The following is a 25422-nucleotide window of genomic DNA, read 5'->3' on the forward strand; positions in this document are numbered from 1 at the left end:
TGTTCGCCAATGGAAGTATTCTTCCTCTCATCTCTTAGTGGGCGCAACGTTTTGTCATTATGGTAACAAACGCAACGCCGTCTAACTTTTATCACAGGGACACAGCTGATCAGCGCAATTCAGAAACCAGAACCTACAACACAGATCTAATGCCTCCGCCATGGGCAACTAGTCCTGGTGATAAACTTTTCCTGGAACTATTATCACCTTTCCATGTTTCTGGTCGATACCTATCAACTCACGAATGGGGCCGCTGAGATTTAAGAGCATACAGGAATGTCCACAATCGTACGTCCTATTGCAGATCGCTTATTTACACAACAAACTGATCCGCGATCACTCAAAGAGCCGAATGATCGACTGCAGCCGCCTATCTGTCTCATCGGCCATGACCAAGCGCCACGTTGAGGGTGTCGCACGCTCGAGGTCGTGGTATATAAAGCGGACGATGATTGACAGATGAGAAAGACAACGTCGCAACTGGCTAAGGCCTTCTGCTCCCCAGACGGCATAGATTCCCCCTTGCACCGAGGTAATCGCCATTGTGGTCCTACTCTTCAACGCGCGTGCTGCCTTCTCGATTCCCATGATTAACAAGGTCAGGATGTCAGCCCTGGCATTTGCTCCATAGCACGATGGACATTGAAGGGTGACCAATCCCCGTTGCTGCACCCTTTCCAGGTGAATCAATATCTCGTGGGGGTCCTTTGACTCCTCACAACGAAGGGCTTCGCTGAAAGCCTGAGAATAGCAATTGCAATGGATAGCGGAGGATTGCCCTGGCAGTTCATACAAATCAGTATTTTCGGGCCGAAGAAAGTGAAAGAGATCAGCTTCCAGAACCTCCTGCCAGATTTCAGTGGAGGGCAGATCCATTATTCTGGCAGGGTCCTGCACTGTTCCCGAGATCTGCATTGCATCTGGCGATAGGCTATAAGGGTAGATGGCACCACCCCGGAACAATGATGTGCCTTGGGTACCTGGCACAGCCGCGTGGAAAGGACGCCTGTCGCCAGTGTGAGTCTCGTCAACCATCAAACCGACCTGGGGAGCAAGACACTGCGTGGAATGGTTAGAGCTGGGCTCTGGAAGAGTGGAACACCCGGTACATTCGCATCCGTCCATTTGCTCGAACGACCAGTGGGGGTCGATATCAAGGGAGCTTGAATCGACACATGTCTTGGACTCATACTTGCTGACTGGCTCTTGGTTGTTGTTACCGTCACCAGAAATGTGGTCCTCTGTGGGTTTCAATGGTTATTCATCACCTTCCTCGCGCTCTGTGGATTGATTATCTGCCCACCTGGAATATCCGAGATTAAATCTTCGATACTCGGCCACTGCGAGTTTTCATCCACCGGTAAGATTCGAGTACCGGTGCCCGAGTCACTTCTGTGCAACACTTCTCTCCCAATAGGATCCGCGCCGATAAATGTTGTACTCGGACTCGGCATCCGATCCCAAACCTTGCGCACCCGCTGCTCTCTCGCTGGTGGACTTGGCCTTGTGGCGCCCCTTCTAGCGTTCCGTCGTGCCCAACGATCAACTGCTTCCCCTTCCCGCTTGCGTGTTTGTACGCTCGACGCCAGCCGAGCTGTCTTTTTCTTGGCCGGCCGCCCTAACGGTTGTGAGATCGAGTAAATACATTGGTACCCGTGGCTCTCGCATCGTTCGCATGGGTGACTGTGGCTGCACCTTATCTTTGCTTGTTGGCAGGCGTTACAGGTGGTGCGCATCTTCTGGTTGGGCTGAAGCTGATCGTTTGACCGGGGAGCCCTCTTGCTAGTGCTCTCAGACATATGTGAATCATGGAAATGAAAAGAGGAGCTTGTTTTTGCACCGTCGATTGATGTTTTCTTGCCCCGGACTGCGTCGAGGTATTTATGTTCAATGATATATGCTCATCCACCCTCCACTATCAGCCCCATATGAATAACCTCGCTGTCCAACAACCGAACCACGTCTGATTGCAATCTCGCATCCACTGGAGGATGCCAACCAATTTACCACTTTATGGACTTTCTACGCAGCAACTTCCGAAAGGACAAAGAGTTACATCCAGGATCTTGAACTTTATCAATTACAAGTTGGTTTGTCACACCCTCCCTGAGACCCGCGTGCGTGTATCACACTTGTACCCTCTGCCACACTCGCCAGTTGACGGTCCACAATTCTACTCGACCACCTCCGAGCGAATACTTTTACTCGTGCATTTCATCATACCATGTATCTGGTCTCAAAGTACGGTATTCGCATTTCCGTGCGGCCGGATTTTGACGACTTGAAATCCGTTCTGTGAAGAAAAGAATCAGGCATTATTTGCCTATTTGAGCAGCACCCTAGTTCGGCTAGTCTGGTCTCAGGAAAACAAGAAATGAATATTGAGGCAAGGTACTCATCCAATCAGACAGACGAATATGGACGATAGTATTTGCCCATTGACCGAAGACTATCTCTCTCACAAGGGTATACGGAGCCCCCCTCTTCCACTGTGGCGCTGACTTAGCCCCCGGGCCAAGAATTCGATCGCCGTCTAAAAGCGGTCCTCCAATTGAGCGCTGTGAAGGTATGGACACCCAGCATAACCAGTGGCGGCTCTGGGAGTTGCAACGGAGCCGGGAATGCGGAGACTTCTGGGTGGTGTATGCGATTTGCATGGCCTTGCGTTGAGATCGACTGGCAGAAGGTCGGCCCGCGGTTTTTCTTTTTGGGCCTACGGAGGATAATTCCAGTAACGCATGGAAATAGCGGTTGAAGCTGGTTGGATGAAAACAAAATGGCGGATATAGAACGGCTAGTGATGAGGAAGCTTGAGGATATGAAGATGAAGGATGGGGTCTTGGCGTGGGTACCGTACATGGGAGTCGGATGAATATACTGAAGAAGCATTTCGCCAGGGGTTGATGAACAGGAGAGAAGGAAGGGCAAATACTGGCCAAGAATCTCACCGGAAACTAGTCGAAGGACCCCATGAAACATCTTAGCATCAATATACCTAAGCTCCCAGGAGTGAAATAATTGTATTGGACAGTTGGCGGTTCTACAACTCGACTGCCATGATACATTGTTTTCAACTACCTCCCCTTCCATGGAGAGTGTCAGTTTCCTCGCACTTCCTGTATGATGCGATGGGGTGCAAATGAACAGCATCCTTTGATTCAATGATATAGGTAGAGCTAAAAATAGATGTTCTGAACCGCATAACCCGGGCAGCTCTCATCTAAACCACGGGAGTAATCCCCCAACTTACGGCCCCAAGCTAGTCGTACAATCCACAGACCGAAACGAAGTCGTCGTCGCCCTCACAGGCACAGTAGCTGTCTCCCCATGACCAGGCTCATGTCTCCCAACAAAATAATTCATCGCAACAGGTGGACTCAATTCCGCCGCACTCATAAATTCCCTAACATCAAACCCAGCACGCGCATCAATCGTCTTGGGAATAACATGCGCAAAGCACTCGGGAAATTTCCGACCATCCTGAGCAAATAGCAGATACACGTAGCGGTGGTGCGTATTTGGTGGTGCGCGTGGCGCTATGTATGGAGCTGTTGGGTGCTCTTCGCTGCCGTGATTGGGGATGTCGATGAGGGGCGAATCTTGCGTGCAGTTCTTGGATAGACCGGCCTGGTACCAGTGGAGAATTACGGTTTCAATGTGCGTTCCTGGGAGGATGGCGTCGAGGTCGATGAATAATATTATGTATTCTTTGTTGCATTTTAGGGCTGCGCTGTTGATTTCTGGGAGGGTGTTGGTGTCTATGAAGGTGTTAGTGTAGCTCGTTCCTTTGGGGTTTGGGGTGAGGTTAGGGTTATGTACCTCGGATGTCTAGTTCCATTCCGGGGGTGATCCATGGACCATTGGGATATCGTATGTCGAGTTGGTGAGAGGGCCAGTGGAAGAATTGGCCAGTTGGCCAGAGGAGAGGCAATATCGCTGTTGGGGAGTACATGTCGTTGAATAGGATGAGAACAGTAAGGCTAAGATACAGTATAAACGGACAACATCGTGTTAGTATATGTAGCCCTCAATCTCCAATAATCCCGTACTAGATTCATACTACGATGTCTCCCGGTCTTGTATGATCTCCCGTTGTGCCTCAATCTCGACTGCCCTCTTTCGCCATGCCCAACCTCGTAAGTAAACGGCACCCAAAAGGGGCAGCACAAGAACAATAACCCCGGATACAAGACAGTAAGTCCACTGCACACCAATTCTTTTGATCAGCGGGTTCACCGCAGCAGCAGCACCAGCCCCCAAAAACACCGCACGAGGTTATTAGCAGCCATTGCCGTCGCGGGTGTTTCGTAGTACAAGTCGACGATGAGAACGTTCATAACGTTGTATGCCGAGGTAATACAGAAGCAAATTACGAAAACCACCAACAGTGCTAGGATTAGCGGTGGCTGAACCGAAATCAGGGCACCGTACCCGATTATCGACACGGCTGCAAGTACCTAAAAGGGGCAAATAATGTCAGAGCGGATATGTAGATGCTACCGGGTTATTGAACTTACTGTCATCGGTAAACCAATCTGTAACCTTGCTTGCTCAATGGGGAACCCGGTGATGTCCTGTCGCTGGTTCTTGTGTACCGTCTGCCCTGCTTTGCTTCGGGTTTGCCGGTAGTTCCAGTCAACTAATACTCCATTCACGCCGGCGCTGGCTAGCGAGCCTAGGCCGGCGGGAATAAAGCATAGGCCGATGCCTAGCTCGTCTAGATTGTACAGTTCGTGGAATAAGGCCGGGACGCCGGCGGTTACGGCGTAGTAGCTGCTGAATACTACTCCGTTTGCCAAAAGGACGAGTCCCACGGGTCGGTGGAAAAGAAGAATCAGGCTTGAGCAGGGGTTTGGGAAATATATCCGTCGATGAGGTGTAGGAAGGGTGGAATGGGGCGTTGCGCTGGTGGGGTGGAGATGGCTCCAGATTGAGCGGTTCCAGCCAACTGGCGAGATGCAACCGTTGCCGACGATGCCACGACAGGTTTCGGGGAAGAAGAATAGCAGTGGAAGGAAGAAGGATGTCGCTGTTATGGCGAGGAACCAGAAGATCGATTGCCAGCCTAGATACTTGCTTAAGATTCCGCCGAGGATTGGTCCGATGGATGGAGCGAGAATATTGCCCAGAGATGCAAGGCCCATGTACATCCCTCGTTCGGCGGAGGTTATAATATCGGCCGCTACAGCGGATGAAAGGGCAACGGTGCCGCTGCTGCCACAGCTTTGGACGGCGCGAAGTACTAGCAAAGCTGGGTAACTGTGTTGTAAAGCTAAGGCGATGTTTCCTGCAATGTAGATCGCGAAGCAGAGGATGTATGCAGGTCGACGACCTGCCTGGTCTGCCAATGAGCCTGTTAACATGGGAGCAATGCCCTGGCATATCTTTGAGGAAGACATTAGTACAATGGTAGGATGTAGTGATCGAATTGATGTACCATGTATGTCGTTATGGTTAGGTTGATTTGAGATGGGCTAACTCGCAAATCCTTTGAAATCGAGTTCATTGCCGGGTAGTAAATATTTGCCGACAGGGGAGAGAAGCTGGATGCCAGTGCGGCTGTCAGGATAATGAGGCGTTTCTGGGTAGGCGTGAATACGGAGTATGGCTCATCATTAGGGGCATGCAACAAAGGTGTCTCTTCGTCGACTCGATCATCTTCTTGAGGCGTCGAAGGGATATCTTGGCTCATTTTGACTTACTTGACTATGGAGGATAACGCAGATCCATTCTTGTATGATTCCTCGAGGACTGATGGGGTAATAAGTACTCGGGGCTTCTGGAAGGACTAAAATCGCCGTCACTATTCCGTCTGGCCCTCCGGTGATTTTCTCCATAGGCCCATTGCTAGTGCATCAAGTTTAAGCACTCTCAGACATGAGAATTGTCATTGATCTAAAGAGTTGTGATTGTGTTCGTAAAATGACCCAGTGTCAGGCACTATGCAGCTAACACCAACTATGAAAACATCCTCTGCCCCTTAAGCTCTCATATTCTAGGCCTGACACCCAAAATTGGCTCCGCACGACCCGTGTAGAGATGTATAGGCCGAAACAGCTTGCCTCGATTCACTACTTCCCGTCAGTGTAGCCGACAAGACCCTGAATGTTGACCTTACCCGTGTACTCACGCCAATGCGCCATGATACCCATTATGCGATGAGCCAGCATAGCACCAGGAATAATATCAGGTTCGAAGCCACTAGATCAGCGCATTGGTATTTTCACTCGTTCCTTATCAGCTATACTTACATCCCAGTAAATACGAAGTTCCCGTAAAAATCGGCGTTCGGGTACAACCCCTAGCCCTAAAGTACTCATCCTTCCCAGCTACTTCCTCAATCGCCTCGGCAATTTCCAGAAGCGGTTGATGCACGTGTCTCAAATCCCGCAGGATAGTCTGAATTGGACGCACGCGCGGATCCATAGCCTTGTACGTGCGATGTCCGTACCCGAATAATTTCCGCTTTCCGGACTTGACTTCGTCGATGAATGCCGGAGCGTTCTTGGGTTTGCCGACGGCTTGTAGTGCGCGTTGAGCGGACTCCGTCGCGCCGAAATGCAAGGGTCCATGGGCGGCGGTTACGGCGGAGATTAGACATGAGACTGGGTCTGTTAGTGAGGAGGCTGTTACGAGTGCGGAAAATACTGTCAGGGCCATTCCGTGCTCGGCGTTGAGGTTGCCGAAGCGGCGAAAACAGGAGATGCGGATTGGATCTGGATGGTTTGTGGCGGGGTTTATGAGGCCGGACATTGTGAAGAGGTTCTCATAGTAGGTTTGCCCCAGGGATGGACTTCTCCAGGGGATACCTAGTCGGTGGGATCGGACTGTGCCGAATATGACAGCGTACGCTGCTACAGTTTGCAGGATGATTTCGTCGGCCGCTTTGATGTCTGTTTGATACATCGTGGCATTGCTGGTTGCTGGGATGGCATCGGGTATACAGGCCAAATAGGCTGAAAGGCCGGCTGTAATTAGCGGTAGGGGACTGGTCGACTTGCTGTATGTGGCCGTTCATCAGACAATAGAAATAGCGGTGGACAAGGACACGATAGAATCATACGGAAGATTGCAAATGGTCTGGCGAACTATATCAGGCACATCCTGCATATAGCGTGCCAGTCTCTGTCGTAACTCTTCGCTTTCATCTTTCGATGGATATTTTCCCCACAGCAGCAGGTAAAACATCTCTTCGAATTCGGATCCCCAGAGTTGGTCAAGAGTATATCCGCGATACAGAAGTAGACCGTGCTCATGATCGCTGGAGACTCATTAGCTAACACCGATATATATGGCATCGGATTCTCACGAGAAACTTATTGCCGATTGAGTCACGGCTGTATTTTGCAGCCCGGGGTCGTGGACTCGTAGTCCATGGGCCACTTGGTCTGCGCGATCGCTGTTCAGTGAAGGCGCCCGGATGCGCTGCAGATCGGTCGCGCGGACGGCGTTTCGGTAGAGTGGAATCTCATAGTTCAGGTTAGTGCGTGAGTCACGGATGAAGAGAGTGCCAGTCGACATGTTTAGCAATGCGGTTCAAGATAGGATGAGTCGATCAAAGTGAAAACCAGCGGCTGTCCTCGGATCCCATCTCTGGCCATCAGAGCCATGATAATGTGCCGAGAGACGGGATTTGTCTCACCTCATGAATGAGCCGATCGAGCTCTCCATGGGTTATACCTCTTCACCCTAACTGATTGGCCCGCAACAGGACAGGGATCTACTGTGGGCACTGTGATTGGATAAAAACCGCATATTAGACGGCATAGTTCATTTGTCGTTATAACTCATTAAAACCCCCAAATATCTTCCGTTTCTCATTCGCAAAACTCCTGTTTTACGTTTTTACTCCGGCATGTGCTTGAAGGGGTGGGCAAGGCTTTCCTGGCAGAAGGGAAGTTTGCTGACAGTCCAGATCTCGGTGTCCTACAAAGAGTCAGTTGACGAGTTCATGAGCCGAAAGGAAAGAGAATATGCATACCGGCTTCAGCTTCTTCTTAATCTCAGTGTCCAGGGTACCAGCCTTAATGGCGATGATCTCGGGAGCCGCATCGGGGTCGTGGGCGATCGGGGATCCACACTCGGAGCAGAAAATGCGGTGGACGGCGTGACCGGACGAACCCTTGCCAGCCCAGCTCTTGGTGGGGCCGTTGATGGTCAGCTTGTCCTTGGGGAAGACGGTGACCAGCGCTGTAAACAGTCAATATATGTTTTTAATGTTTGGATGCTCGCTACTCACAGTAGGTGGAACCAGACTGGCGCTGGCAATCATCGCAGTGATCGTAGGCAGTGATCAAAGGCGCGTCAACGTCCACGGTGTACGTGACGGCTTTGCAAAGGCAGTGTCCGGTAATAGGCATGATGAAAGATGATTCTGTCAAGGTACTTGAAAATGGGGACCTCAGGAGGAGGGAATGGGCTATTTAAGAGTCGAAGTCCTCCTGATAATCCAAATAGCGGAGCTTGAACGGAGTATAAGCTTCACTAATTCATTTGGAAAGTCACTTCTACTTTGGTATGCTCCATCCCGATGCCGGTGAGGTAGGTATCTGGTACTTGGAAGCTAACGTCATGACTACAAAGGTCTTTCATTTTCCCCTTCGACCTCAATCCACTTCCAAATGAGTTTCTCAAATTCCAAATTGGTTAGATGATCATTGGCCCTAGAAAGCGGTGGCTGCAAGTCAATGACAAATTATTGTTGTGCCCCATAGTTAGCTGTTCCAAATGCAAGGCGCTTTTGAACCCTTTCAGCCACAGACGCGCCACTATGCTGACTGTGTTTCGGGGCCGACGGAGTCTGGATTGGAGCCAACGTCAACATACAAATTCGACCACATCACCGCTTTGTGGCTTGTCAGTTTATTCGGCATGTACCCCCTCTAAGACTCTCTGGTTCCATTGATCTTTCTGTCAGCTGTGACGTGGGAATACGCCGATCCATGATAAGCGATCAGTTGGGGTCCAAATCCCACCCGACTGGACGATCCTGTCGGGGCGTCTGTCGGCGGTTGGACCGCTCATGGTGGATCGTCAGCCCACGTTGTTCAATCAGGAGCTCGAGACCATGAAGGTTTTGGGATCGGAGGGAGAAATGGGGCATCGGCTGGAGAAATATGATTATATGAATTATGATCAATCACCGAAGCTTAAAGGAGGCCGGGTCAATACTAATGACCTGCGATCATGACATGCCATTATTTGTAAGTGCAGGCAAGTTGGGGTCGAAGGATCATGCGGATCATGCTGAGAAGAGCTTAGTTTTCTACTCCGTAAGGATTTTCCAGTCCCAGGACCGGAATAGCGGGTCAGGGACCGATTTCGCCCCACAACAGCAGCTATGATCGTCCCTATTGTATACGCAGTAATGGTCGATCAAGCCCAAGCGACAATGGAGAGCTATGGACACTTTTGCTGTTTGCTCTCCCGAGGTCTGATGTCTGGTTACTCTGGTATGTTCAAGGCGATGCCTAACTATGTTAATTTACTGTTTCAGTACTATGTACAATATGCCCATCCTATCGACGCCATATTCTCCAGCTTCAAACACTCACTTAGTACAAGCCCCCATAACTGCCTCGTCGAGCGTTGTCGATCTTGTCGGCCGCACTCTGCACATCGATTAGCCACCATCGCCACTTAAGCTCAAGCTCCCCACGGTCCACCTACCTGCATCTGAGCTGCCATACCTCCCCGAGGGTTCTGACCGCCATAAACCTGAGCTTCAGCATGTTGTGCGTCGCGGGCATCATCTTTGGTGACATACGCAGGCACGTCGGCCGTCGCTGTTAATCCCAAAGCTTCATTATTGTCGGCGATTGACCGAACCTGCGCCGAGATGTAGCCGATTCCGGGTGGTTGGTTGAATGCACGTCCCTATGCGAACCATTTTGTCAGTGTTTGACCGCGCAGAAAGTTACTTTTCACCCCACCTCGGTAGCTTGGATCTCGTCTGCATCTTCCAGCGAGATCGCACTGGATGGCTTGCGCGATATCTCGGCAACCTTATTTTCGAAGTTCGATTGGCGCATTGAAAGGCTCTGCGCCGTTGCTATGATGGATCAGTCATATGCGCTTGAAGTAAGGGGAATCCAAACTCACCAGCTGGTCCACCCCGAGCAGGCCCGCGTCCTGTCAGCGCGCTCTCTGCCTGCGAGATGGCCGACACATCGGCTTGCGTGATGCGTTGCCCCCTCTCCGCGGCGAGCTGGATTTCTGCGACAGTAGGAATATCAAGACTCATGGCTATGTACAAGAATGCGCTTTATGTATTTGCGTGTTGTCTCGAATCATCCCCTTCTGCTATATACTTGGGCTTTGGATTCAGTGATGTCACGGTGAGGGCATCCCAATCAAGAAGGCTTTGCCCCCTCTCGTCAGTGGTGGGGGCGTACACATTTCCCGACCTGAATCGAATATTCGACTCTTCGATTCAATCGATTCAAGCGAAATTGCGGGGGATGAGCCATCCCCGCCCCGCCCTTTTTTTTGCCTTGAGGCATGACGCATGAGGCAGAGCACCCTCCACCACCACACTCCACATCCTGTGAAACGATATCTGCAGTATCACAAATAGCTTGCACGTTCCGTACCACGTTGAGATGATCTGAACCTCGGAAAGGCAGAACCGATAGCTGCAATATTGCTGAATGGTCAAGTTTGGGCGTTGAATTGGCCAGAGAAGTCCATCCGGTTGTTCCATGGATGACCTGCAGATGTGTCCCTGGTTAGTGCCACCGACAACTTCAAAAGAACATGGAAACTTCAGAAGCTAGATCAGACGGACAAATGACCTTCATGTGCCTTTGTCATCGACCGCTCCGGCGAGGCCGAACTATGACAATTCGGATGTCCAACCACAAGACCCGGTGAGTGCCACGTTGAACGACAACCGCTGGACTGTTGTTGTGATGAGCACACTTCTTCCATGAATTCATTGGTACCATTGATGGTGGGATCATTGTCATCGACTGATGTCTCAACGATGTACCCTCTTGGTCTTGCCATCTGTGACGGTAGCGTATAGTCAATTCCACAGCCCGGTAACTAATCTGGTTACTGGTAAGTTGGTTATTTACATTGTCTGGTCTTGGGTCCGCTTTGCATATCCCTTCGACAAGGGTAGCATTCGAGAATATGACACCGGATATCAGTACTACAAGACCCAACCCCAGGCCTGCGGCCCGGCACCTGCAAGAGATAAATCACCCAGATAACACGTGAACCGTGTACCTGTAAGTGCTAACTGTATACAAAAAGTGGACAGGAGATGTGTACAGTACCTCTGTAAATAGAATGGCAACAAAATTCTTGACCAGTTGTCAGTATCCTTCCCGCCAACTGGCTAGCGGGTTCCAGCCAACTGGCAAGTCTATATTCCTAGGAATTGCCCCAATAATGCCACTGCTACACGTGCCGCGTCTGATCTGGTGTTTTAATTTTATGGCAAAAGATATCAATCGTCAATCCCTTGGTAAACTAGTACTTTCAATCCATGAGGTGTTGTTATGTATTCAGTTCTTGTAATATCCTCCGTATCAAGGTCGAGTCCTAACAATGTCCAGAGAAAGTGAGTTGGGGCGGTGAACATGCTAATGGCAGAATAAGGGGAGGAAAGAGAGGAAATCAACAAAGCCGCCTGAAGCTAACCTCGCCATCGGTTCAAGATGGGGAACTCAAATCATGGGACGTTCAGTTCGTCCTTTGAGGCCAACCAGCCCTTCCCACCCCTGGCCGAGGACCTGATCCCCCCGCACGAACCCCAAGAAAGCTATGAAGACGAGGTTACCTCACCCAGCTATGAGGGTATTGAGGTAGAGGATGATGCGGATTTCCAGTCACACTACTCACTGGAACATCAAGCGTTCTCCGATACGGACTCCGAGGACTCTCCTGACGAACTCGACCGGCATCACCCATTTCGGCAGTCATCTAGCTCTCTTCACGGCCCCAATGCATTTGCGCCTCCATTCTACAATCGTCCACCCACACCTCTACCACCTTCACCCTCACTGACTTCGCTTTTACGGCCGCCCTTTTCGACCACCACATCGCGTCCAACCACTCCCGATAGCTCCGATGTAGAGACCCCCAATGATACCGAGGCAGCAGTCGCCAAGTCAGCCCGTCGTGCTACCACTGTTCCGCGCGCCAGTCCAAAGGTTCCTACTTATGAATACTATGGCTTCGTGTTATACCTAGCTTCTTCATTGGCTTTTTGTAAGTATCAGAATACATTCCCAGTCATCCAGCTTTTTGCTGACCCTCTACCACAGTATTCTATCTCCTATGGTCCTATCTCCCCTCGCCGTTCCTTCATCAACTCGGCATCTACTATTACCCCAACCGTTGGTGGTCGTTGGCGATTCCCGCGTGGTTGGTGATGTTAATTATCTACATCTATGTTGCGCTTGCCGCATATAATACGGGGTATCTTACTTTGCCCATGCATAGTATCGAGAACATTGTTGACGAGGTCGCCAATGTATCGGTGATTGATGGTAAGGGTCGGAGACGTCCCGGTGGCGCTAGCAAGATGAAGCCAGGTGCGACATCCTACCAGATCATGGGCCCCCAGAACCGCAAAGTCAACTGGCGGGAAATATGGAGTGAAGGAACCGATGCGGTCATGGACGTGCCGGTCGGAGGTGTGTGTGAAGTTTTGTATGGCCAAGATCGAGAAGAAGACTTTGATTATCTTGCAGACTCATAGCATCTCCGTTGAGTCCATTCCTTGCCAAATCAACTTATTTGCTTTCAAGTATCAATTTCGGTGTTGTTTACTGGTCGAAGGAGCCAATGACGTCCCAACGTATCGGCATCACGTGAAGCTGTTGATCGGTGTCTGCGGGTGGCCGCCGCGGGAGCAGAAGACTCATATCAGATGAAATTCTCGTGCGAGACTTGCTGAGCAAAAGGGGTCAGTCAAGATCAGATTCGGCGTGCAGGTAGATGGAGCCAGGAGCAGATGACCGGCTGCTACCTTAACTGTCTACCACGGACGTTTGTGAGGGCTATAGCCGGTCACCTATCCCAGATAGGCTGCTTCGAGATCAGCCGGTCATCTGCTCCTGCTCCATCTCCCTGCACACCCGAATCTGGTCTTAACTGATCCCTTTAGCCCAGAAAGTGATTCCAGCGTTGCAAAAAGGCTTTCCTCCCAATCGCGCTGCGAGTTATGCGAGAGGGTTGCCCTCGGGTCGCCAGTGTGGCTCTTGAGTAGTCGGATATCATACCAAAGGGACCACTTGCTGAAATATGGAAAGGCACATCGGCGAGATCCCAGCGATAGAGAAGATAGAAGGTGTGAAGGTTGGTGGTTACAGTGTGACCTTGTACGCTTTGGTGGAGCCTAGAGAAGCCAAGAGGAACCAAACCAAGATGAACGGATGAAGTGATTGAGAAAAGAAGAGACAAGGTGGGGGCGAGGACATGCCACAGACTCACAGTGACCTCAGCCGTCCTCGCAAAAGGCGGTGGATCTTGGTATCCACCGCCTGCTGCTTCCAGCGATGCGGCTCAGCGACCCTCCGATACTACCAACGCGACCACCAAATCTGGTGACTTGGAAGCCCGGAGGGACATATAGAGTTATTTCATCGATTATTCACATAATGTCAGGAGAACGGCCCTCTACACCACCTCCACAGCCTACGGGCTCTGGGACAGGACACCTTCCTCGCGGTCCGATAACTCCAGAGCAGCAGCGCAGAATAGTAAGTGTGTCGCAAAAGTCGCTGTCATTGTCCAAACAACGCAAGCTGACAACTTCACTACTAGGAATTGAATCGTATGAAAGCCAAAGCTCTTCGAGAGCAGCGCGAAGCCGAACTATCCCAACCCGTTCTTGACACCTCCCATCCCGCAACAGGTGCCAAGCGCTCGTTCACCTCGATGGCGGCGTCCTCTCAACCTGCCAATATGCGTGACGCGTCCTCTTCAAATCGCCCACTGGACTCTATCAAGCCGGCCCGCAACTTCACACGCTATGTCGATTATGATTTTAGCAAGATGACCGACACGAAGGGTGGCTTCTTGACACAGGAGGATGATCCGTTCAATAAGCAGCTTCACGTGGTGAACGAGAAAGAGGCGCAGAAACCAGCACATATGACCCAGAGGGAATGGGAACGCCATCAAATGCTCCAATCGCTAAAGCGGAATCGAGAGGGACCATTCGAGCCAGGCTTGAGTGTTCTCGATGATAAAAGCAAGCAAAAGACATGTCGCGAGTGCGGTAGTCTCGAAATTGACTGGAAATGGGAGGAAGAACTGAAGTGTTGCATTTGCCATGCCTGCAAGGAAAAGTTTCCGGAGAAATACAGCTTATTAACCAAGACTGAAGCCAAAGAAGACTATCTTCTGACGGACCGTGAGTTTCCAATGCGGCATATGGGAAGGCACAATTTTGCTAACCAGCCTGCGCACAGCCGAGCTACGAGATGAAGAACTCCTGCCACGTCTCGAGCGTCCCAATCCACACAAGTCTACATGGAACAGCATGATGTTATATTTACGGTATCAGATCGAGGAGTATGCCTTTTCTGACAAGAAATGGGGCTCGACGGAGGCGCTGGACGCCGAGTTTGAGCGGCGAGAAAGCGACAAGAAACGGCGACGAGAAGCTAAATTCAAAACAAAGCTTCAGGACTTGAAGAAGCGCACGCGTGTGGAGGCCTACCGCCGAAATCGACAGGGGAATTCGGGGGGAGAGTTCGGTGACGATCTAGCTTCTGGACGGAAACATGTTCATCAATGGGGCCGATCTGTTGAGAATCCAGAGACCGGGATTGGAGTCAAGACATGTGTCGACTGCGGAATGGAGGTGGAGGAACTTGAGTTCTAGGCAATCGACCTATCGTGAGGTTCCATCCAGTCAGGTGGATGGTTACTGCTGAACCAGTTGAGATCTGTGAATGGATGATTCTATCTGATATCTCAAAGCCGATATGATTGCCGCTGCCTCTGTCTTGTCGCACTGCCAGAGACAGCAAATCTGGCAGGGGAACAGGCGGCGAAGACGATGCGCCATACCACCACCAAACCCCAGTTCAAAGCGAGACGTTCTGGGACGACTACAGCAGAACAAGCCACGCCAACTGGTCAAATCTGGAAATATTGGGCTAGCTTGCACCAATGTCCGCCCCCTGATAGTCATCGAGGCTTGTTGCTCCGGCACGTGGGCCATGATAGCCCCTGAGCTAGGTGCCCAGCGAGACATGCTTGTCGAAACAGCAGCAACCATCTGCCAGCAGGCCTGGACCTATACCTTGGACTCCGGTCGAAACCGGTGCTCCCTATTCGGAGCGGCGTTTGTGGAGGAGCTTATCACCCACCCCGAGGGGAAAATCTTCCAGCATCGCTGTCGGATAGTCGACGAGATGCTCATGTGCGCACTGACCAGAGAACCTCCACGCCGCTAGTGCCGTCTCTTCCGTCCCACAATATCTCGCACCTCATTCTAACGCCAAAAATTGTGACTGCGATCCAGACTGTGGCTTCTGCTCAAGATCGTCATGAGGCAGTCCTACTATCACGGGCCTCTTGGAGAAGACTTTGTCACAGGAAGAATTCAGAACGAGAACCTGTAAAGGCGTTAGCAGAAGACAGCCCGGCGGGAGATACCACCGGTGTTGACAAAACCACCTCGAAGACCTCAGGTCGCAGAAGAGCGCCTTCGAGTATGGCACCCTTGCAAATTCCTGACAAATCGCTCCTGAAGGCGGTGGGCCTCCGGATCTCCAAGACCAGGTCATAGCTACTATTACCTGGCAAGCAGCCCAGATGCCAAAGTTACCCGGTTGCTGGAACATCTGGTCAGGAGGTGCTTGCTTTTCTGGCCTAGTTGTTGTGTTTCTCACTCTTCTTCCCGTTGCTACTTGCCAGCCTTATCGGATTCACTATTGCGCTTATTGTTGAGCGCTTCTGTGTATCTCGGGAAGCACTTTGGAAGCTGGCAACCTCCAAGGCTTGCGATTAACTCTTGACATCAAACAAGCTTCAATCCGAACGCACTCGAATAGAATATTCAGTCTATATACAATTTCATAACCCTCCAATTTGCCCTTTCTGCCTCAGTGCCTTTCAGTACCATATTCGAAACTACTTCTAGTTAACTAACTAGACTGCAACAGGATAGTTAATTGAACTATCGATTGAGTCCCATGCCGCAATCAGACGGTGAGGCCAATCAGACGGTGAGGCCAATCAGACGGTGAGGCTCGTTCTGCCGTCATCACATGACCATGTGATCGCCCCAATATCACATTTGACCAATCAGAAACCCGCCAGCATCCCGTTACCGGGATTGAGTACTACACTTTGCGTTTTTCTCCCTTCTGAGACACGAGAAGATCAAACGAAAGACGAAAGAGACGTCGGAAAGGACTAGACCGACTGTTCCTCATTTATCAGCCTCGTGGTCCCGGGTCTTTGTTGATCAGATGTCTGAAATGGAGAGGCATGAGCATTGATACCTCTAGATCTACGGACCAGCATCTGATAACCATGTGCAGGTTACCCAAAAAAGGCAAAAAGGCATGCACCATGTGCCGCCAGCAAAAGGTCTCCAGATCTCTCGATTCTCTCCGTTCATAGGCTCGTGCTAATGACCTTTGCAGGCAAAATGCGATGTCTGGCGGGACGAGAGCGTGCCATGCTCCCGATGCCGAAAGCGCAACCTCGAATGCACCATAGACGATAGCTTTACGAGAGAGCACAAGCGTCGGTGAGTGCCCCAGACTAACATGGACCTATGCACGTCTTACAAGTATTTCCCCAAAGCCGATACATCGAGCTCGAACATGAGAATGAACAGTGGCGTCAACAACTGCAAAGCTCACAGCAGCTGATTACCAATTCCGTACCTGTTGCTTTGCCAACAGCGGCAGCTTCAATAGCGGTATCGGCCGTAATTAAGTCGGATGCTCACTTGGGGGATCCTCGGGCTTCAACACTGTCGTATCCCCAATATCAGCTTCCTCTATCGGGTTCCACGCAGGTTGCGATAATGGGCGATGATGACGGTACAAAGCTGCGAGCCCTGAAGAGCGTGACCCTTGCAGGCGAAGAGATTGATGAACTGTACCAAAAGTAGGTGTCCTGGGAATTGCATGGTCACATCGTCACTGACGTCCCACAGCTTCTTCCGTCACTATGCCTCGTTCCTCCCAATCCTTGACGCTCAGACTAGACCCGATGTCTACTATGCGCAGTCTCCGTTCTTATTTTGGGCCATCCTTGGTGTCTCCAGTCGGTCATATGGTCGGAACCCAACCCTGCAATCTGCGCTGGCGCAGGAGGTTACGGAGATGGCGTTCATGTCGGTCCTATCAACGTGTGCGCCATGGCACATCATTCAGGGATTATTGATCTTGTTAACCTGGCCATTTCCCAAGGACAACCGCCCAGATGTGACCTTTCCGATGAGTGGGATGCTCCTACACGTGGCGATGCAAAACGGATTTCACATTCCGATGTCGAGCCATGAGTTTTCCAGAGTAAAGATACCGGCGCCTTCTGAATTGGATATGGTTCGGCGTTCGGAGCTCTGGGCTCATTGTGTTCTTGTGTACCAACGGTCGGTTGGTCCTCCCTCCAATTCTCGGAAATCGGTAGCTAATGCTGATTGAGGACAGGTCATGTTTGATCAAGGGGCAGTCCCCTCGCAACCTTGTAACCATGGCACAGGATGAGACCCAACGCCAGGTACTATTTGATATGATCGCCCCACACCTGGTCCAAAAACTCAGATGCCAAGAGGTTTTGGGGAAATGCTGCGAAGCAGTTCTCGAGAATGGAGTCCGTGCGATGACCCTGGAACAGGAGCTAGCTCTGGATGTTCTGTTGCGAAGGTTTGAGGGGGACGTGGACGACATTGCGTTGCAGGCGGTGGTCGGTCAGTCTTCTGCCCATGTCTCCCAATAAATGTTAAGTGCACTGACTCTTCATTTCTCTTGCAGAAGATGAAAGGTACTACCTGCTCCTTTGCCGGATGGCAATCCAAAGTTTCCATTTCTACAAAACGCAGACGATTGCTACCAGCGGGTGTCTTCCGCGTCTCATCGTCACCGCTTGCAACCTGGTGGACTATGTTCAAGCCTTAGCGGATCGCACGGGGTACCTCTTCATGGTGCCTGTTCAGATCACTTTTGGGTTACTCTTGGCTTCGATGTCGCTGTTGCGCATTCTCAAAAGCGACCTTGCATCCAGCGGACTCGACACAAGCAGGGCCCGAGCCACTTTCTTTGCTGCTATCAATCTGGCGAAGCAGATGTCGACTGACAGAAGCGACACGGCGGCCAAAATAGTAACTGTGCTCACTCAGCTCTGGAACAGCAGTAAAGCATTCCGCAAAGCCGATGGCTCGGATTACACGGCGCTTCGAATTCGCAGTCGCTTGATCCTTAGTCAGATTCTGGATTCTGTTTGGTGGTGGCGAGATGAGTTTGACCCCAAGGCGCGCGCTGAAATGCGAGGATGTGAGTTTATGGACAATATCTCTTCGCGTGGCAGATCGTTTCAGGGGATAGAGGTAGGGCATGCTACCGTCGGGACAGATCCCGGTCGAGAGCCCTCCTCTAGGGGGAATGTCCAGAACCTGAGTACTTCCCGACGAGACGATCTCTACATGAACGAGGATTACTTGACCAATTTTGAGTGGTTGAGTGATGAGATCTTCTCGTTCCCTCTTGATTCGTCCTACAATCTTGCATGAGCCTTTCCTACAGTTGACTATAACACCTAGATATGGAGGAAACGTTTGTCTGGAGCGATATATTCACTACTACAAGCCATCTTATTCATCATTGCAAAGGGCACTCAGACACGAGACAATGGGTCCTATCGTCCTACCATCTATCCCAGGCTTGAGGTTTGCGGTTGTGGTCATGGTTTTTCGCCTTTTTGGGGCGTGATCAACGATCGGCAGTGTCAGACACCTCCAGCCACATTGCGTGATACCTGTGGAATCAGACCCCACCTCATGGAGATGTCAAAATAAAGATCTAACGGGCAGATATCAAGCCGCTGTCCATACCTAGCAAGCTTACGATCGAAGCAGTACAATGCAGATCACTTCCCAGGCGCGGCCTTGCAGCCACATATATAGATCTTGCATATGGCATTTAGGGCTGTGAAACACTACTGCGTGCTCTTCCACTTTTCGGATCACTGATACCTTAGGCAAGCTATCTAGGAGACATCCGGGAGACTTGATACGGCCGATGTAGATGTACATCATATACAAGCCGATCAACGGAGCACATGACCGTTTAAAATTATTAATTGATAGTTAGTTAAATGATAACTAGTTAGTTGACTAGTCTAGTTAGTTACATGTTTATTATTTTTGTCGATAGTTATCTTTTTCTCCCATATTCAAGGCGATCGGAGAAAAGACGGTCTACTCCGTACATTTCAAGCTTCCCGCTGTCAGCCTCGGCTCTATCAACCCTTTGTCTTCAGGGACCATTCTCATTGGCCATTATGTTTTGACTTCGTGTGATTTACCCCAGACTCAGAGAAGCTTGAACAAAAGAAACCCGGGGTGTTCGCCTTCTACGAAGTCACTGGAGTCGTTTCTTTGATTTAACATAACCTAATGAAAACTCCAAGCGATCCCCATTCCTTGGCCACATGATCTATTTCATGATCTCGACCTATGAAAATACAATATGGTGACCAGCCGTTGTAAAACCCCCGCACGTCCGTGGGGACTCCGGTGACCGGTCTGAGACACGCTAACGTCCCAAGGAGCCACGCGGGTACCACGCGGGTCGCGGGGGATTAGAATTCGCCACTAGTCGGTAGTACTCCAATAGTAGTGTGTACGAAGTATACGAAATAGTTAGGTTGTATGGAATACTCCCGGAGAGAGCTACAGTACCACCTTACCGGGCTCGGTTGAATGTGATCGCCACTGTTAAGGTCCTCCCCGCATTTTCGGGTCTTCCCTGTGCCACAGTGCTTGTCTTTCTTACATGAGCTACTCCGTACGGAGTACATACTCACATACTGTGTACTCCATACTTGTGTAGGTGGTTTCTATTTCCAAGCTCTTGGCAATGCTTACAATGGACCCGGAATATGCTTAGACCGATCGTGCTTACTCGTAGATGGGACTAGAATTCGTTCCTATCATTCCGGGGAGGATCACCTAGATTCCATTGCCTACTGATAAGAGGGTACTGACGGATATTTTTTTGCAAGGATCAGATTCCCCGCCTCCTTCGGGTGTCGAACACCTTCTAAACTTGGCATCAATTGGCCCCTTCCACAATCTTCCTTGCCCAGACAAGGTACGGCCCCGAGGATGGGTCCACTCAGGCTGAGATCTGGGGTTGTGATTGGTCAGCCTTCAGATTTAGCTGAACAATTAGTGTTGAGGCTAACGAGAACTGGACAGGCTTACCATGGTCCTCCGAGCGCGGGCTTATCACTAACAAGCTCTCAGGGGGATTGCTTCTGTTGTCTTGGTGTCTTGGTCTTCTCTCTATCTCAACGGAGAATGCTTGTTCTCGCCTGAATTCGCCCTTTTATCCAGAAATGATACCCACATTCTGCCTATCTCTCTCGCTCGCTGCCCCCCGTAATTGTCTTACTTTACGGTTTACCACAAATTCCTAGCGGTCTTTGTGGACAGCCAGCTGAAGCCGGGAACAATGAATCGGGATAGGTATTGAACGAGCGAAGGGTAAGATAGAAAGTAACCCAAGAAACGCCACCAAATATGTCCATACTCATGCTATGCACATACCCGGTATGCGTACCGATGGCGAGGTCTGTGAGCTATCGGGGGCCTTGCAAGGCCAAATTAGAATATGGGCGCATATCGGATTGGCCGTGGCGGTTTCCTATATGCGCCATCGCCGCTGTGCGCCTCGACTTTCCCCCATCCCAGCCATTCAGGTCTCGATCCTTCTGTTCTTCTTCTTCTCCATCCCTTGTCTTCCTTTTCCCCACTTTCTGCTTCCTATCGAATCATCTCATCCACTCAGCTTTCGGTTCTCATATCGGCTCGTGGGTTACATCCGCAACTGGATAAGCCTGAGATAGGGCGTTTGGTCGATAAGGCGGAAGGCGGAAGTCCGACGGGTTGCTGGTGGACAGTGAGCTTAAACCCATATATATCAATACTATCCCCTTTACTGCTACCTCCTTCTCGCATGTCCCTCCTAGTTTGATTCTGACTCCACATCTTTTCACTATGGAGAAGGACGAGTCTGTCGCCGTTACGTCGGGTGCGATGGTCGATGAGACCGCACCCGATGACACCCTCAAGCAGCTGCGCAACCTCAAAGAACACCATCACTGGGATCCTAACTTGCCCGAAGATGTTGTCGACGAACTCGATGAGGCCTTGGGAACGAACGACAAGCGCACCCAGGAAGTGATCGCGCAGGAACTCCTGGACAACTCTCCCTACCCTGAAGTTCGTGCTGCCGTTTCCAACATCGACGAAGGTGGCAACTGCAACACCTTGCGCGCCTGGGTGATTGGACTGATCTTTGCTACCATCGGCTCTGCCCTGAACATGCTGTTCTCCATGCGTCAGCCGTACATTGTCATTCCTTCATACATCGCACAGGTCGTCGCTTATCCCGTCGGAAAGGCATGGGAGAAGTTCATGCCTAAACACACATTCAGAATCTTCGGTCGTGAATTCGAACTAAACCCCGGCCGTTTTACGAAGAAGGAGCACGCCATTACGGTCATCATGGCTAACGCCACGTTCGGTGGTGGCGCCGCTTATGCAACCGATGTGCTCTTGGCTCAGCGTGCCTTCTACGGGCAACACTTCGGCTGGGGCTTCGAGATTCTCATGTGTATCTCGACCCAGATGCTGGGCTTCGGCATGGCTGGCTTCTTCACCCGCTTCCTGGTGCAGCCTGCCGCTATGATCTGGCCTTCCACCCTAATTAATACCTCGCTCTTCACTGCCCTCCACGATCGCACCAAACCAGACCCAGCCAAGACCTCTGGCTGGACCGTCGGAAAGTACAAGATGTTCTTGTACTGTATGTTGGGTTCATTCTGCTGGTTCTGGTTCCCCGGCTATATCGCTCCCTTCCTGAGCATCTTCGCCTGGATCACCTGGATCAAGCCCCAGAACGTGATCGTCAACCAGCTCTTCGGTGGTGCGACCGGTCTCTCCCTCCTTCCCATGACATTCGACTGGTCACAGATCTCCGGATTCAACTTCAGTCCGCTGATTGCCCCGTGGTACGCCATCTCCAATACCTTGATTGGCATGGTCATCTTCTTCTTCATTGTCACACCCGCCATCCACTACTCCAACCTCTTCTACGCCCAGTACCTGCCCATTAGCGACTCTAATAGTTACGACAATACCGCCGTCCCTTACAATGTCTCCCGCATTTTGACTCCCGAATACACCTTCGACCCCGTCAAATACGAAAATTATTCCCCCCTCTTCCTTTCCACCACTTTCATGCTCTCTTATGGTCTGTCATTTGCCAGTATCATTGCCGTTCTCTTCCACGCCGGTCTCTTCAACGGAAAGGATATCTGGGCTCGTTTCCGTCGCGTCGGTAGAGAGGAGGAGGATGTCCACGGCCGTCTCATGGCTAACTACAAGGAGGTTCCTCTCCTGTGGTACGGTATCGTCGCTCTTACCATGACTGCTATTGGCTTCGGCGTTGTCCTCGGGTACCCGACCCATATGAGCTGGTGGTCATTTATCATCGCCCTGATCATCGCGCTCGTTTGGTTCGTTCCTATTGGAATCATCAAGGCTGCTACCAACATCGACATCGGTCTCAACGTTATCACCGAGTTCATCATCGGTTACATGCAGCCCGGTCGCCCTATGGCCATGATGTTGTTCAAGACCTACGGTTACATTAGCATGTACCAGGGAATGTACTTCTCCCAGGATTTGAAAATCGGTGAGCCCTCCGCTACTTCTGCTGCCCCATATCGCTATAACCTTTACTGACCTTCCAATCTTTCAGGCCACTACATGAAGATCCCCCCTCGTGTGACTTTCTCTGCCCAGATGGTCGCCGGTCTGTGGTCCTCCCTCGTCCAGATCGCCACCATGAACTGGGCCCTCGGTTCAATCAAGGACGTCTGCACCCAGTTCCAGGCCAACCACTACACTTGTCCAAATGGTCGCGTGTTCTTCAATGCCTCCGTCATCTGGGGTGTCATCGGTCCCGCCCGCATGTTCTCACCAGGCCAATTGTACTCTCCCCTGATGTGGTTCTTCCTCGCCGGCGCCGGCCTCCCCGTCGTTTTCTACTTCCTCGCCCGTCGCTTCCCCAAGAGCCCGGTCAGGTACCTCAGCGCTCCCATTATCTTCGGCGGTGCCGGATTGATTCCCCCCGCTACGCCCCTCAACTACCTCACCTGGGGTATTGTTGGATTTGTCTTTAATAAGTATATCCGTGACCGCTGGCGCGGCTGGTGGATGCAGTACAACTACGTCCTGTCCGCTGGTCTGGATGTTGGTCTTGCTTTGTGCACTATTCTGATCTTCTTGACCCTCAACTTGACCAGTCATCCCTTCCCTGAGTGGTGGGGAACTAGAATCGCTAGTGGCACTATGGACGTGACTGATACTGCCATTCGCCAGCCTCTCGCTGAGGGTGAGACTTTCGGTCCCACCAAGTGGTAGATGTCGGGCGAGGATTCTGAATTTCGACTTTGGTCGAAGTCGGGCGTCTTACACCTTTGCGGGTTACCGTGAAGCTAACGTCAGCCACGAATAGTTAATAGTTAACGATATCATTGAACTATATAATTCAAGTCTTGTGAATATCTTCTTCCAAGGATTTGAGAAAATCCCTGCTATAATCATCCCTGCTGACGAAACCGTGTCCATACTTTAGAATCTCGATAGCCGTGATTCAACAGTCTTTGTTAAGTGCCTTAGGCCTCTGGGCAGTTCGCCGCAAACCCCTTTAGGTTCAGATACTACCGTCTAATTAGTGAGAAAGCTTATGGGACTGCTACTCATGGGCTTGCTGACGAGTAACATATTCATTCTGCGAAATAGAAGAAATATATGGGCCAGCAATCATCCGATTTGTGGATATCTCAGGTTTATCAATCCTGGCTAATAATGTAAAAGCAAAAAGCAGGGAAAAGACAAAGAAATCAAGGAACTGGCTCTGGGGCAATGCGCACTTTAGTAGCACCTGTAAGACTCTGGATGTCGTCGAAGATATCTACCATAAGCGTCATTGTCCCAGTGCCGTAAGCTTCGTCGCCACCTTTCAACATTCCGACAAGTTCACCTTGGAGGTTGAACACCCTCTCAGTCGGGGCTCGGAGAGGGAGCGGCCTCACGCCAGCTCAAAGCGGACCTGCCCCCTCCGAAAAAAATGTCGCTGGTCGTCAGGGTTGCTGGCGTCAGCAGGATTCAATCTCCCCTCATATGTGGCCACTATCTGCGGTGCCTGTGCTGCAACAATTGCCATTGGTTGCCAGGATGGTTCGGGAGGTGACACCGTGGAGGCGGGGGCAGCGGAAGCGCCAGCTGAAGTGGCAGCAGCAGGGTTCGCGATGAAAGCAGCGAAAGTGGAAGCCGATGGTGCATCGACACGGACACCGGACTCTCCACAGAAATTCATGTCCGGAGAGTACTCACGGACAGTGGTGCCAACCCAGACACCCACAGAAACACCGATGCCCTCCATGGGTGGGAAGTCCACCGTGGGAGGAACGATAGCTGGCTTTGCGGCGTCTGCCGCCACAGGGGAGAGATAGGTCCCCAGATGGTGGATGAGGTCCCACCACCTGTTGCTGAACCCCTAACCCCCATATTACAATGGAGGGCCATGGACGCAACCAACAGGTGGGAGTTTAGGAGGGCTAGCAGACGGGAGGAGTATGTAGTTAACTGGGCTGAGAGACGGTTAGCCTGCGTTGTTGCTTCGATGCCGACGGTTGACACTTACCAGGTTGTGGCAACCCCGCCCAGTTCCGGCGTCGCTTTTATAGCTGCTTGTCCAGCTGCTTCAACGTGACTGTCACCGAGATGTAATGTTAAATTAACAATGCCGTGAGCATCTGCCACGGCTTCCTGGTTGCCTGAAGTCCACCATTTGTATTCCTCCCCTGGGGGGTAGGTTTGCATGGTAGAAAATGCAGTCTCGTCACTGCAAATGTGTTCTGAGGCGCCAGTGAAGACCGAACCAGAGGAACTCAGGTGTCAGTATCACACAGAGGATCCAGACATCCGCGATGCCTGGGGCCACGACAACCATCAGGTTGCTGAGAGAGCGCCCAGGACATCACGAACGCGACATTCCCGGGCTCTGAGGCCCCTCCAAGCAACTCGTCGAACATGAGCTGGTCCCACTTCAGAAGAAGGGTACCAGCCAGGTACTCGTCAGCGGGTACCTGGAGGTCGCCCTTCATGAAGGAAGAGAAGGAAGGAAAGGATGGAAGAGAGGA

General features: G+C 51.1%; 11 protein-coding genes across 11 annotated transcripts; 5 read left to right on the plus strand and 6 right to left on the minus strand.

The window, feature by feature from the left end:
• Nucleotides 1-336: 336 nt before the first annotated feature.
• N7515_008873 (Zn(II)2Cys6 transcription factor domain-containing protein) lies at nt 337-1799 on the minus strand (the record flags this gene model as incomplete). Its single annotated transcript, XM_056669617.1, has 2 exons — nt 337-1241; nt 1304-1799. The coding sequence occupies 2 exons, from the start codon at nt 1797-1799 to the stop codon at nt 337-339; spliced, it is 1401 nt and encodes a 466-aa protein (XP_056519447.1).
• Nucleotides 1800-3252: 1453 nt separating this feature from the next.
• N7515_008874 (MFS transporter) lies at nt 3253-5692 on the minus strand (the record flags this gene model as incomplete). Its single annotated transcript, XM_056669618.1, has 6 exons — nt 3253-3758; nt 3820-3980; nt 4061-4216; nt 4267-4457; nt 4518-5384; nt 5438-5692. Coding segments are annotated over 6 exons (2136 nt in total), but the record flags the coding sequence as incomplete, so codon positions are not given.
• A 379-nt stretch (nt 5693-6071) lies between these two features.
• On the minus strand, nt 6072-7521 carry N7515_008875 (putative citrate synthase; the record flags this gene model as incomplete). The annotated part of the gene is made up of 4 exons (XM_056669619.1): nt 6072-6201; nt 6266-7000; nt 7064-7261; nt 7310-7521. The coding sequence occupies 4 exons, from the start codon at nt 7519-7521 to the stop codon at nt 6072-6074; spliced, it is 1275 nt and encodes a 424-aa protein (XP_056519449.1).
• A 324-nt stretch (nt 7522-7845) lies between these two features.
• Nucleotides 7846-8360, minus strand: N7515_008876 (GFA family protein; the record flags this gene model as incomplete). The annotated part of the gene is made up of 3 exons (XM_056669620.1): nt 7846-7926; nt 7982-8190; nt 8240-8360. The coding sequence occupies 3 exons, from the start codon at nt 8358-8360 to the stop codon at nt 7846-7848; spliced, it is 411 nt and encodes a 136-aa protein (XP_056519450.1).
• A 1194-nt stretch (nt 8361-9554) lies between these two features.
• N7515_008877 (uncharacterized protein) lies at nt 9555-10243 on the minus strand (the record flags this gene model as incomplete). Its single annotated transcript, XM_056669621.1, has 4 exons — nt 9555-9611; nt 9670-9876; nt 9933-10051; nt 10102-10243. The coding sequence occupies 4 exons, from the start codon at nt 10241-10243 to the stop codon at nt 9555-9557; spliced, it is 525 nt and encodes a 174-aa protein (XP_056519451.1).
• A 1423-nt stretch (nt 10244-11666) lies between these two features.
• On the plus strand, nt 11667-12712 carry N7515_008878 (uncharacterized protein; the record flags this gene model as incomplete). The annotated part of the gene is made up of 2 exons (XM_056669622.1): nt 11667-12219; nt 12276-12712. 2 exons carry the CDS (start codon nt 11667-11669, stop codon nt 12710-12712), a joined length of 990 nt encoding a protein of 329 aa, XP_056519452.1.
• A 901-nt stretch (nt 12713-13613) lies between these two features.
• N7515_008879 (uncharacterized protein) lies at nt 13614-14845 on the plus strand (the record flags this gene model as incomplete). Its single annotated transcript, XM_056669623.1, has 3 exons — nt 13614-13715; nt 13780-14371; nt 14430-14845. The coding sequence occupies 3 exons, from the start codon at nt 13614-13616 to the stop codon at nt 14843-14845; spliced, it is 1110 nt and encodes a 369-aa protein (XP_056519453.1).
• A 103-nt stretch (nt 14846-14948) lies between these two features.
• Nucleotides 14949-15757, plus strand: N7515_008880 (uncharacterized protein; the record flags this gene model as incomplete). The annotated part of the gene is given in 2 exon segments (XM_056669624.1): nt 14949-15388; nt 15406-15757. The coding sequence occupies 2 exon segments, from the start codon at nt 14949-14951 to the stop codon at nt 15755-15757; spliced, it is 792 nt and encodes a 263-aa protein (XP_056519454.1).
• Nucleotides 15758-16506: 749 nt separating this feature from the next.
• On the plus strand, nt 16507-18715 carry N7515_008881 (putative C6 transcription factor (Leu3); the record flags this gene model as incomplete). Its single annotated transcript, XM_056669625.1, has 6 exons — nt 16507-16547; nt 16649-16726; nt 16783-17091; nt 17141-17578; nt 17637-17896; nt 17961-18715. The coding sequence occupies 6 exons, from the start codon at nt 16507-16509 to the stop codon at nt 18713-18715; spliced, it is 1881 nt and encodes a 626-aa protein (XP_056519455.1).
• A 2490-nt stretch (nt 18716-21205) lies between these two features.
• On the plus strand, nt 21206-23638 carry optB (small oligopeptide transporter, OPT family; the record flags this gene model as incomplete). Its single annotated transcript, XM_056669626.1, has 2 exons — nt 21206-22907; nt 22974-23638. The coding sequence occupies 2 exons, from the start codon at nt 21206-21208 to the stop codon at nt 23636-23638; spliced, it is 2367 nt and encodes a 788-aa protein (XP_056519456.1).
• A 670-nt stretch (nt 23639-24308) lies between these two features.
• N7515_008883 (uncharacterized protein) lies at nt 24309-24662 on the minus strand (the record flags this gene model as incomplete). Its single annotated transcript, XM_056669627.1, has 1 exon — nt 24309-24662. The coding sequence occupies one exon, from the start codon at nt 24660-24662 to the stop codon at nt 24309-24311; it is 354 nt and encodes a 117-aa protein (XP_056519457.1).
• Between the last annotated feature and the right edge of the window lie 760 nt (nt 24663-25422).

The sequence above is a fragment of the Penicillium bovifimosum genome, assembly GCF_028826915.1.
Source record: "Penicillium bovifimosum strain IBT 22155 chromosome Unknown utg000006l_segment0_segment0, whole genome shotgun sequence".
NCBI lineage: Eukaryota > Fungi > Ascomycota > Eurotiomycetes > Eurotiales > Aspergillaceae > Penicillium > Penicillium bovifimosum.